The sequence below is a fragment of the Miniopterus natalensis genome, chromosome 12, assembly GCF_054644295.1.
Source record: "Miniopterus natalensis isolate mMinNat1 chromosome 12, mMinNat1.hap1, whole genome shotgun sequence".
In the NCBI taxonomy this organism is placed as follows: domain Eukaryota; kingdom Metazoa; phylum Chordata; class Mammalia; order Chiroptera; family Miniopteridae; genus Miniopterus; species Miniopterus natalensis.
The window spans coordinates 13,866,975-13,880,299 of NC_142092.1; the positions used below are offsets into that span (position 1 = coordinate 13,866,975).

General features: G+C 44.9%; 1 protein-coding gene across 3 annotated transcripts in view; it reads left to right on the forward strand.

The window, feature by feature from the left end:
* Positions 1 to 13,325, forward strand: part of MOB3B (MOB kinase activator 3B) — a 189,077-nt gene that overhangs the window by 62,835 nt on the left and 112,917 nt on the right. For all 3 annotated transcript variants that reach the window (XM_087822634.1, XM_087822632.1, XM_087822633.1), the window contains exon 2: positions 410 to 1,025. In XM_087822634.1, the coding sequence (XP_087678760.1) occupies positions 608 to 1,025 (418 nt within the window). In that variant the 5' untranslated portion in view covers positions 410 to 607. The remainder of the gene's footprint in view (positions 1 to 409; positions 1,026 to 13,325) is intronic.

Below are 13,325 nucleotides of genomic sequence, written 5' to 3' on the forward strand. Positions count from 1 at the left end.
AACCAGCTGAATCCAGGTGTATGGGGGCAGTTGCCCCATGCTAGTTCAGTAGGGGAAGGGGGGGGGGTAGGTGCTCTCAAAAGGAGCCTGTGTGGGATGGGTTTGGGTCATTGGCTACCATACTGATCCTTAACACCTTGGAGAGGGCCATTGAGCCTATGATCACACAGGGAGGAGTAACCAGAGATTTGACCAAGGTCATGAAGAAAAGGAGTGTGATGCCATTTCTTATTTGGTTATTTACATGGTTTGAATCAACAATACAGATTCCCAGGGGTTTGGCTTAACTTCCACATCCCCAGATGGAAGTGGGCACAGCCAAATGCAAGGCGGAAACCTGGCCTAAGCCTTTGTCATTTCTTAAATGCAAAATAGGAACTTATGAGACCCTTTTCTCTTCTGCCTTTAGGAAGAAACATGAGATCCCCCTGGAAATCACTTAAGAGGAAGACGGAAGGGGCCCTTTAAAATAGATCCGCAGCTGAGGGCCGCAAGGCTGGGGCCAGAGGGCTGGCAGTGGAAGACTCTGTTGGGTTGTGATCTCTCACTGAGAAGCTCCAGGTGCTTTTTTGCTTCCTGCAAAACAAAGGAAGAAAAGGAGACGACCATGTCGATAGCTCTCAAGCAGGTGTTCAACAAGGACAAGACCTTCCGGCCCAAGAGGAAATTTGAACCTGGCACACAGAGGTTTGAGCTCCACAAACGGGCTCAGGCGTCCCTCAACTCGGGCGTGGACCTGAAGGCGGCCGTGCAGCTGCCCAGCGGGGAGGACCAGAACGACTGGGTGGCCGTGCATGTGGTGGACTTCTTCAATCGGATCAACCTCATCTACGGCACCATCTGCGAGTTCTGCACCGAGCGGACCTGTCCTGTGATGTCAGGGGGCCCCAAGTATGAGTATCGGTGGCAGGATGACCTCAAGTACAAGAAGCCGACTGCACTGCCCGCTCCCCAGTACATGAACCTTCTTATGGATTGGATCGAGGTCCAGATCAACAACGAAGACATCTTTCCAACATGTGTGGGTAAGTCCATGATCAGCTTCTTGGTGATTTTGTCACATCCCACCCAAGCTCAGAAGGTTTGCAGAACCTTCTTTCAGGACTGCCTTTGAACGCTGGATACCACACATCATCAATCAATGTTTCCCTAAATTCCATCTCTCACCTAACTGCAATTCCTTTTTCCGTATCTAAGAACCTCATTGAAATTTTGAAAAATATTGTTTGTGGACCACTCACAATAATGTCATAGACCTCAGTCATGAAATTACACATACCACATGTTGGGGAACATTGACTTGGTGAAATGTTAGATTTTATCTTGCTGGCTTCCTTAGGACTAGACTCCAAACCCACAGTCATCCTGGTAAGGTTCTTATTATTTGACTAATTAAGTAGGTAGAGTTACATTCCCCTGGTGCAGTTACTGGTATTCATCTCTCAGGTTAAGAAATCCTAGTATGAGGAGTCATGGATTTGTTTGGGGATCAATCGAACAAAGGATTTGCATTGTGGGAAAATAAAGATCCTGCCATTCTGTTGATCATAGGTGATTAATTCCAGGTTGTGTTGTTAACTCTGGAGCCTTGTGTAGTTGCTAGATCCACCAGCCCACCAGAACACTTGACATGCAAATGCTTTTGTTTCCCTTGTGCTTCGAGTCATAAAACTCTTCAAGGGGAAGGGCCAAACCTTTTCTACCCCTTGTATTTCTTTATGCTGCTGATCATTGGAGTTTCCATGCACTGACAGACTGAATTTATTTTTTTATTTTATTTTATTTTTTTTAAATATATCTTCATTGATTTCAGAGAGAGGAAAGGAGAGAGCGAGAAAGAGATAGAAACGTCAATGATGAGAGAGTCATTGCTCAAGCCTGAAACCAGGCATGTGCCCTGACCGGGAATCAAACCCTGATCGCCTGGATCCTAAGTCAATGCTCAACCTCTGAGCCACGCCCGGCCGGGCTGACAGACTGAATTTAAAATTCCGTGTTTTTTTTAAGCCCTAGGTTCAGGGGGAAAGAGCAGTCTCCTTACTTCCATTGTCCTAGCTCCAGTGTCTAGCTAGCATGGTGCCCGGAAACCCTCACAGGCGCGCAGGAAATATTTGTGGAATGACTGGGAAAATACTTGTGCTGTTAGAAAGTATTCTGAAAAAGCTCTGAGATGGTTGGGGTATAAGAGAAGCATTTGAAACACATTGCTGAAATCACCTCTGGTTGGGCTGTGTGTGTCCCCACGTGGCATATGGAAAGCTGAGGTGGGGCACATGGAAATAATTAAGTGAATACCAGAAAAAAAAGTGTATAAATTGATGAAGGCAGTGCTGGCATCTTAAAATATTCAGCACACAGAGCAATTTGCTCAGACGCATGGTGTTGCCTTGACTTGTCCAGTCCCCTCATGCTCCTTCTCTCTGCTGTCCCTTGTGAAGAAGGACGGGGGTTGCTAACCCTGACTCACCAGAGTGGGAGGAAGAAGGCAGGTGTCCAACCCCCCCATCCCCCCATCCCACCCCCGCCAGCCATATAATAGGCACCTCAGAGGGGCGGGATCTCTTAGGTTCCTGTCTTTTTGCACTTTCCTTGACTGTCAGAGGCTTCTTTCGTTGTAGGGAGGAGTGCTTCTTTTCCGAAAGCATTATGAGCCACTGCTCATGCTCTGTGCAGAACACATGGTAGCAGGAAAGATAAATCAGTGTGGGCCAGGGGACCTCCTCTTTGCCCTTCCCCCTCTGTTCCTGCTCCTTGATGCTTTGAACTCCAGCACTTCTGCTCTCTCTTGCAGCTCCGGTTGCCACACAGAGCTGGTGGCCAGAAACAACATCACTGGGCCTTGGTGTGTTACTTGAGAGTGAGGAAGCTTCTGGGGGTGGTTTTAGACTTTGCTTGGAGGCAATGTCTCCATGTCCCCCAGAGTGATTGGCTTTGCTATCTTTCTCTAGACATTTTTTTAGCCGTTCGATGGGTTTGGGGAGCATACTCACCTGATCAAAATCCTTCCCAGTTTATGACCCATAGTGGACCAGTGTTCTAAGAGATCTTAGTAGGTGTACCGTGATTTCTTTTTCCCCATGAAAAAACAAGTCTGGGAAATGCTGAGTGAAACTGATTTCTTTATTGCAGGACTTTAAATATGCTAATATGCATTATAAATCTCCAAGAAAGGAATAATACTTTAGTATGTGGTGTCTCCTAATCTGAACCTGCTGGCTTTTTTTTTTTTTTTTTTTAATGGAACACCATTAGCGTCTTTTGGGAAATGTGGATCTATATAAATTAGAGTTGTCACACTTTTGTTTGTATCAGAATTACTTGGGGCTTCTGTTAAAAATGTAAATTCCTTGGTCCTTCCCCTTAACAACTAAATTAGAATCTCATAGGTAAGACCTAAGAATTTGCACTTTCTGTAAGAACCCATCACTCTTTCCTCTGTTTATTGTAACAGCCAAGAATGCTTTCCTTTCCCCAGAAACAGTTTTTCTTTCCTCTCTGGTTTCATCCACTCTGTCTCCTCCTTCTGGAGTCACCATCTTCTCTATCCTCACGCATCCTTTATACTGTGTCTTCTCCCACCTTGTGAGTGTAAGCCCCTTAGAGTTACGGGAGATGTCATTCATTTGACTGTCCCAGCTCTAATCCAGTCTCAGTGCCTTATCCGTTGTTGAATGGGTGGGTATGGATGGGAGAAAGGGTGGAAAAATAATCTTTATAAAGTGCCAACACGTCTGTGCTACCGGTGATCAAAGAGAAATTAAACAATCGTCTCTGAATCCCTTTATTATTACCCTGGGTATTTTGTGCACCTTGCCTCCACAAAGTTTAATTTTCCCTGTTTAACTTTTCCAAGGCGAAATGTTAGGGGCCAGTAAAAGCCACCAACCATCCACCATCACCCTGAGGGTCTTCATCAGCCTCCTGCTCACCTCTGTTATTTGCCCTCAGACCATATTTTTGCAACCGTTTGAAATAAGTTATCTTCAGGAGCCACTTTCTTTGTTAGAGTTCACTTCCTCCTGGCCTTCCTCCCCCTGACCCAGCCTACTTTTCTTCTCTTTGATCTTTGTGCTGCTGTGAGTCATCATTATCCTGAAAATGATCTAGACATCCGTCAGGAGAAAGTAAAAGAAGAATCCTCAGAAAACAGCAGACCCTGGGGGGGTGCGACGTGGGGGCTTCTGCTTAGCATTACAGCTCCGAATCCTGGGCGTGCTCCTGGGCTCTTGCCTGGGAACCGGGAGGGGTTCAGACTTCACCGGCTCCCCGCTGCGATCCAAGGAAACAGAACCGGAAAATACTGGCAGATGTGAGCGCTTCGCCCTTGGTTAGGTATTAAAGGATATAAACAGCTGTTGATCAGCACCGCTGGACCACGGGGCAAGCAAAAGCTTTCATCTGCGCCTGGATCCCAGGGCAGCTGGGAGAGCCGTGCTATTGCAGGAGAGGGGCTTTCTCGGCTGGGAGAACACCAAACAGATGTGGCTCCCTTGTGAACCATAGTCTCCTGCACTCTCCCGTGATCCTCTCCAGCTTCCTTTGTTAAAAAGCCAACAGATGTCCTCGTTAAAGCTCCTAAGATAGCAGTGACTTTAGAGGCAGGGGCCTTCTCCTCTCCCATTGCATCTCTAGCCACTTTTAGAGATAATGACAGAAAAACAGGAAGCCTAGGAAGCCACAACCTTTTTTTTGTCCTATTGTCTGTCTAATTGCAATAATTTTTATGTTCCAGCCCTCGGCTGCCCGATTTTCTATTATATAATAGGATTTACTGTCTTAGATCTGACACTCAGAAAAAAATGAGTAGAAAACTTAGAGCTCCTCCAACTCATGCTTTTAAAAAGTCTTTGAACAGGAGGAATGAGAACATTTAAAAAAATAATTACATGATCTCACCTACCTCTATGGTTTTAGGATAAATGGGTGTCAGGGAAGAAAGGGAGGGAAATAAGGGAGGGAACTCGTATTTATTGAATATTTATTGCGCCTGCTAAGTGCCAGGCACTATTAATCTTTCTTAATTCTTACCATAACTCAATGAATTAAATATCTCATTTTACCAACGAGGAAGCTGACATTTATAGAAGCTAAGGGGCTTTTCAGTTGTACAGCTAATAAGTCATTAAGAAGTCAGCATTTTAGCCCAAGAGTGTCTGGCCAAAAATCTATGCCTTCGTCACCCACTACCATTCACAGCATGTATCATCATTTTGCAAATTTTCCTTCACGTAACTAAAGACTTCAGTGGTTTTGGGTGTTTGTCTAGGGTGGAGAAAATTTCAGAAAACCCGATTTTTGCTATAATTTTTAAATAAATGATTTTGTTTTGTTTTTGTTCGCTCCTGTTTAAAATATTACCTCTGGAATGCCCGAGGAGTGTACTGGCACTGTAACTGTTCCTACCTTGCATCCCAAAATTGGACAGAGGATGACTGAGCCTCAAGCAAACAGTTTGTGAGCTCACAGCTACCTGTTCCTGCCATTCAGTCATTCATTCGGTAAATGTTTGTCGAGCACTCGCTTGGAAGCAGGTCCTATTTTAGGCATCGAGAGAGAGCAAAGCAGACATAGATCACTTCCTTGAGCAGTTTCCCCAATGCCTAGAATCTCTAGTTGTTCCAAATTGTTCTACACATTTTTCCAACGTGAGTAGTTTGTTCAGAGGTCAAGTGCATAGTGGGAAGAGTTGCATCCCACTGGCAACCTTTCTCATGAGACTACAGCTGAGTTTCATCCCCTCTCAAAATATTGCGGCAGGAAGCATGAGACTGTAAAACTATCCATAGAGATGAGCTTTTCAGTCATGGGGGGCCGGAGAACTGAGTTGAAAATGAGCCTTTAAATTTTAAGTTTTTATTTGCTACTGTATGTTTTCCTCATGGTTTTAAAAATTTTAATATAGATTTATAAGCTGCTGGTAACACAGAAGATACAGCATGGTAGACGCAGCACTGGGCGTGTGTACAGAGAGTTGGACAAGGTCAGCTAGCTCTGTACTGTGATGCTCTATGACTCTGGTAAACGCATGGCCTCTGAGCCAACATTTCTCCCTTTGGCAACTAGAGATTATAGTTCTGATCTCACAGGGCCCTTGTAAAGATTAAATGAGGCAGTGTGAGTAAAAACCCCTGGCCCACGGCCATCAGCACCCAGAAGAGGCGCTGAAAAACAAGCCTATCAGTCACCTCTCTCCACATACATTTCTGCATAACTATTAACCAGAACTCATGTAGGGCACTAGACAATTTCTGAACGATATCCCCAGAAAAACAAAATGTGTTGTAAAAGATTCAACAAGATTTTAAAAATTAGCCATCTTCATTGCTGAATCACCCCGTGATGGGATTATAAATGCTTCAGGTTTTTATCACTCAGACTTGGGGAAATTTTAATGTTTCTTTAGGAGCTAGACCAACTCCTGGTTTCAGGGATGAGCACCTAACTCTTTCGAGAGAAAGCCAGGATGAGGCTTCTTGCTTGGTTTCCAGAAGACTGAGTGTTAAACCTGCCCATGTGCAGGTTAGTTGGAGAAGATGGCCTGCTAGTCACCTCTAGGACAAGCCACTCATTAGAGTCAGTGTTGGGCAAGGTGACCTGGATTTGATCTCTCAAGAGGATAGAAAAAGGTTTCCCTGAAAACCCAGTGCCAGGAAAGGAGCCCCTAAGATAGCCCTGTGAACTGCTGAGTTTTCCCAAGGCTCTGCAAACACAATTTGCCTTTGGGATCTGATAAGCTGGCTCCCTAAGAATTTACCAGTTAGGGGGCCGTAATGATAAAGCTGCCAGTTTCTGAACATGTGCTCCCTAAACGCTTAGCCGCATGATGTCATTTAATCTGTACAACAAGCCTGTAGAGGCAGGTAGTGTGATTTCCATTTCACAGATGAAGAAGAGTAACTGCTATGCCCAGGGTCACACAGGCAGAGCCAGGATTCAGACCCTAGGCCGCCAGCTCCACAGCTGGTGCTCACCCCTCCTCCAGCATCTCCTATCTGTGATGATGTTCTTGCCCCAGAATCAATAGAATTCTCACCCTTCATTTACCCCTGCCTGTTGTATCCAATGTTAAATCCTCTCTAAGCCATGTCCTCAGACAAACCCAAGTCACAGCTAGGGACATGGAAACGGACAGGCCCTGCATCCGAGGCAGACTGTACTGGCCCTTACTGACAGAAACTCCAAGGCTCTGCTCTTTTTACATCTTGTCTGCTCTAGATTCTGATGCTATTCATGTCTGTCCAGTTGTCTATTCGTAGAAAACATGCAGAGACAGCTGAATCCTCTCTTCCCCACCCCCACCAGCCCCTGGAGAATTGATGGTCTATTGTGATGGTCACAATTCCCCGCCCCCACCTTGTTAACCCAATACTGCAGTGACTTGGGGGCAGAGTTAATGAGAACAGTGTTAAATAACCACCCCCACTCGACAGATCCCAAGAGATACCTCTGAGAAATGGTGAGGGCATCCATGTGCTAAGAGGCAGAGAGGAAGGGAAGCGGAGACAGGGAGCCCAGAGGGCCTAGAGGCTGCCCCGTAAGTTGAGGCTAATTACCTGCTGTCCCGACCTGCACTGAGTTCTCCATTACCTGTGCTATGTATTTTTAATGGGCCATATCTCAGGTAACAAGTTGTCACATCTCAGCATCAGCTGGACAGGGACATGGGATATGTGATATTCAGTGGAAAGCAGAAACAAAAAACAAAGGCTGTGATGGGCTAGGGCGTCTGCTGTTTGTACTCAGTTGGTGGCTGTAGACGGGGGGCCTGTCCTCAGCCAAGGGAGGCTGCATGGCGGGGGTCAGGGCTGCATGGAGGGGCAGCCCGCTCAGCGCCAGGCTGAGCGCCGTGGGAATGTGCCCAGAAGTTTGGAAGTGCAGCAGATGAAGAGAGGGGATTTAACCAGAACTCCTGCCCAGACCAGAATATGGACTTGGAAGGACCATTGTGTAAGCCACTTGAAGTAGGCATGATGTCCCCAAGAGCACACTGGAGTTGTCACTGAGGTCCCGACAGTTCTAAAGAGAGCACAGGTTCTTATTTTCTGAGCAGGGTGTATCGGTAGGACCCTGACACCAGAACCTTCCCCCTCTGCCTCCCCACTAGATAGAGTGTCTAGATACTGAAATAATGTCATTCTGAAGGGGGACCACATGATCCACCTGCCCTAGACCTCCTTGTCTGGAGAGTGGTTCACAAGCTTTTCCTTTAAAACACCTTTGCAGGTTCGGGACCTGGGTTTTCTCTAAGGCCTCTGCCAAAGGGACCTTCCTGGTGCTTTATCTTTAAAAATTCATGTTAAATTCATGGTCCAAGTGATGGTTCCATCCATGTTTTCCATCATACAATTATTTTTTCCCTTAAATCTTCTTCTAGTAAAACGGGTGCTCTGGGAAGATGAACCAGTTTGGGAAGGAGGGGAAGAAGGAACAGAAGCTCAGTCTAAGACCTGAGTTGAAATCCCAGTTACCAACTTCTACTACCAAATCTTCAGCCTCTCTAACTGGGCTCCTTGTCTATAAAATGCACGTAAAAGTATTTATTTCACAGGATAGTCGGTAGTATAAAATAACATGCTACTCTTAGCATAAGCTGGGTATGCTTTCAATGTTAGTTCTCTCAATATCACACGGTACCATTGTGAAGAAATAGACTGGTCAGGTGAATCGGTGAGAAAGGAAAGAACTGGGATGAAAATCCTTAACTACGTGAAAGGATTGGCTGTGAGGTTGATATTCCATGTTCCCTTCATCTTTGCTACATTTTGTGGAAACCAGCAGAAGAAAAGGTAAACATTCATGGAATAAGGTTAACTTGGCGTGGCCTTGATGGCCAGAACCAGGAACGGGTCCACAGTAGAACTTCAGGAGATGTTTCACACGCACAGCCTGTGGCCTGCACGAAGCCAGTCCCACCTTCTGGTTTCTGCTACGGACGTAACACCAGCATAACACTGTGCTGAGAGGACAGGTGGTGAATGAATCACTACTCTACACGTGTGAATCGATCGACCGATTCCATAGAGTTCATATTGCAGGACAGATGTCTTCCTGAAACGTGGAGGCCATTGAATTGTCTGTCATTTGGCTCATATTTTCATTTCTCAGAGAGTTTAAAAAAGAAAGATTGGCAAAGAACCCCTCCTATGTGACCACCTCTTTAATGATGTGTCTAACTGATCCTTAGTCCATGCCTTTGGAAGGTAAGATGTTTGTCTTGGTGGAGGGAGAACTGAAGTTCTCACTCAGAAAAGGGAAAATCTGTCTTCAAGGAAGCAGTAGGTTTTTGGTGTTTTGGCATCAGCCAGCCCAGGATCCCAGGACTGGAGAGCAGTGACGGTGTACGGAGGAAACTGCAGCCATTAGTCCGGTGTTTGTTTTGTCATGCTCTCCGGGAAGCTGCCCGCGATGACAGGCTCCTGCCTGGCTTCCAGCGCCGCTGAAGTGAGGGAGCCCCACTTGCCCGTGTGGCGGCTCCGGGGAGCTTCAGCAGCTGGGGACCAGCGGCAGTTACTGGTGGATGGCCACCTTCGACATCGCCTCCACTGCCTGACCCAGCAGGAGTCCCCTGGCCAGCAGGAGCAGAGGGAAGGAAGCTGGTGGACATGGGGGAATTGCCTGCTGTGGCCCTTAGGTAAATCATTTCTATTTGGCTGTCCCCAAGCGGGAAAGAGCCTGCGCAGAGGGGGTCTGTCTTGCTGTGCCACTGAAGAGAAATATGAACAAGTATGTTAATTATAGGTACCAAGTCCCGTGGGAAACAATCTAAGCAATAACTATTGGATGGCTTTATTTTTGTTTTCCAAAAATAGGTTACAGGTAAGGGCCCGTCTTCAGTGCAGGTTCAGATCTGTTCCTTTTCTCATGGGCTGTGTGATCTCAGCCAGCCCTGAACCTCTCTGAGCTGAGCCTCTCTCCTCCTCTGGAAAGGAGGGTAATAATGATAGTATCCACTTTGTAAGGTTATGAGGATTAGGTGTCATAATGCATATAAAGCTCTTAGCGAGTCCCCAGTAGAGCACTAAGTGCTGAACATTTTTTCGCTTTATTTCTTTTCACCATGATGTGGAAGGGAAGACCTCTGATTGACTGCATTTGTAATGCTTGATTCCATAGAATTTCTCCTGCAGTGTTCTCTGCACATTTCTTTCTCAGCTGAAGTAAAAATTGAGAAAAGCTATTGATCATGTCATAATTACAGTAATTACCTTGGAAAAAATAATTTCCACGTCCATTAGAATCTCAGTTAATAATCAAAACTTTAACACCAGTTGAAAGCAGTAGATTGTAAGGAAGGCAGTGATTACAAAGTTTCAAATATACTAATAATATTAACTAACACTTTTACCCATTCTGGGCCAGGCAGTGTGGTAGGTTCTCTCTGTATTTTTGTTTTTTTAATCCTCACAGCAGCCCTGGCTGACCGTTATTGTTAACCCTGTTTTCAAATGAGGAAGCTAAGTTTCTTCCCCTGAAGTGTGGGGCTGGCTGAAAAGCCAAACCGGGGTGATGGTAGAGCTGCAAGCCACACACCCTAGGATTAGACAAACAGAGGAGAGGGGATTACTGCAGCCTGGGAGCCAGGGCTGCTCCCCAGGGGCTGGGAGCACGGAGGAAAGGCTGAGTCCAAAGGGGACAGAGGCGGAGAAACACCAGGGCTCCTCTGACCTCCTCTAGCTCCTTCCTGTGCTTCCCGTTGCTTTTGGCAAAGGATCCTGCGAAATGTATGCTGCAGAGGAAGGGTAGGGAATGGATCTGAGAGCAGATGGACAAACGACTGGCCTATGAAGAAGAAAAATCAGTAAAAATGTATAATTTGGGGTAGTGATAAGCTCAATGAAGACAACTGAAAGTGGGAAAGAGAATTGGGATGCCATAAGGTTTAGTTTTTTGTCCCCACCTGAGGATACGTTCACTGATTTTAGAGAGAGAAAAAGCATCGATGCGAGAGAGAAACATCAGTTGGTTGCCTCAAGTACTTGGCCCCGACCTGGGAATTGAACCTGAGACCTTTGGATGTACATGAGGACACTCCAACCAGTTGAGCCACCCGGCCAGGCAGGATGCTGTGAGATTTAAATGAGACAGATGTGGAACAGTGGTTCTCATTTTTTTGCTCTCTATACTCAAAAATTACTGAAAATCTCAAAGCTCTTTTTCTTAAAAAATATGGGTTATATCTATCAACAAATACCATATTAGAAATTAAAACTATAAATATTTTTAAATATTTACTGATTCATTCATTGAAAAAATACTAATAAACCCATCACAAAGTAATGTAAACATAATTTTTATGAAAAATAACTATACCCCCCTCCCCCCAAAAAACACAATAGTAATAAGAGTGGCATTGTTTTGGTTTCTACAAATCTCTTTAATGTCTGCTTTAATAGAAAACACCTGGACTCTCTTATGTACTCCTATATTTCACTCTATTGTGATATGTGTTTTAAGTGAAAGTCTGGGTTCATACAGATACGTAGTTAGAAAGGGGAGGACTTTGTGTGCCCATGAAGTGACCCCCAGGGGTCTCTACAGTACTTTGAGAACCACTGCTGTAGCTAAAGCAATAGGGAGGCCAGTCCTATGCACCTAGTATGTATGCACTTGATAATTTTCATTGAATGAACACAAATTAAGATTGCATTGAGGGTTTCACAGTGCCTATCCCATGTGATAAATGGTGACATTGCTGACACCCTGGTGATAGAAACTAGTTAGACAACACTGTTCTCAGGTACCCATTGATCAGCTGGACACTTGCTTCATGGTATTTACCCAGCGGTACTGATGGCCTTAATCTCAGTGTTTACAGTCATGCAGTTTCCCATCACAGACTTTTGCAGGACCACAGAAAGAAAGATGGTAATTAGTGTCAGAAAAATGAACCCTTTGATTTTCTTAGCACGATGTTCACACTAACTTAATGGGCTAATTCAGACTAGACATTTCACTAATAGTGCTTGATGTGCACATAGAAAGTACTTTAAAATTTGAATGGAATTGCTGTAATATAATTGTTATGCCATACAACAGAGTGGTAGCCCACCACCAGTTATTCAACTTGCAAATGATATGCAACAGTATTCAAGTTCAAGACAGCTTTCAATCTGGGTCGGAAAGATGCTGAGTTTCTTTTCACCATCAGTTGATACATATTCTTGTAGGGTGTCATAGCCAACACCTAAGTCATGTTGTAAGGTAGCTATTATTAAAAAGAAGTTGAATAATTTAGAAAGTATCTGCCTGTTTGGATCATCCGTGTCCCTGATTTTTATATCAGCATAGATATTTGAATTCAGCGTTTACTGAGTCCCATGACAAGGTCCACTGTGATGGAGACGACCACCAGTTAGCTTTAGGTGGGCATGGCCACATTACTGCACCCTGCATATGGGCAGGTGCGAGCTACCCTCTGGGGACAGACTAGTTTTTGAATGGGGTTTATAAAGCATCTCTGACAAATGACATGTGTCTTTACTGTGAGTGTCAGGGGCAAACCTCACACCTACTTTTCTCTAAGTGGATTATGTCATATCTAACTTTGACTTTATGCAATTGATATAAAAACAGTGTCTGCCGTTCGTTGAATATCTACAGTAGCTAAGGTGCTTTACAAAGCTTGGTTACTTTTCACAGTGTTTTTAGAAAGGTGTTTTGTTTTGTTTTTCTTCTTATTTTCCAAATGAGGAAACTGAGTCTCAGAAAGGCACAGGCCCCTTGGCTTATAAAGGCCTACATCTTTCTGACCCCCTTGTGTTTTTCACTATCCACGGACCTCTGTGATATGTGCAATCTAGGCACAGCATGCATACTTTCCCATAAACTCACAAACAGACTCAGGGACCGAGAGAGGTAAAATCACAAGGGTAATTTGGAGAAGCAGAATGTCTGACTTCTCTCCGAGCAGGGGGCCTTTGCAGAAGAAACCCTGCCTGGATGAAATAGATATTTCAAGTCTTGGCTTTGTTAATTCTCATTGTGCCTTCAATATAGTACTTGGGTTTTGACCCATGGTCTGTGGAAACTGGGGAGACTCATGCCGGTGGGACAAGCCTCCCACTAATAAGGTGAGCCAGACATCTCAGTGTAATTTTCATGTTCGTGATGAGGGCTGATTGTGTGTGTGTGTGTATGTCTTAAAGATAAAAATTTCACTGGTTAGGAGTAAAGGAAAAAAATAAACAAAAGATTATGAGAGTATTCCAACTAGCCATTTCTAGTGCCCATAGTTTCTCATTGAAAAAATGAGCAGACTAGTGTAACTCAGAGCCTTCGCTTGTAACTTGTAACCTGTGACCCGGTTGCCTTCCTTTCCCTGGTCT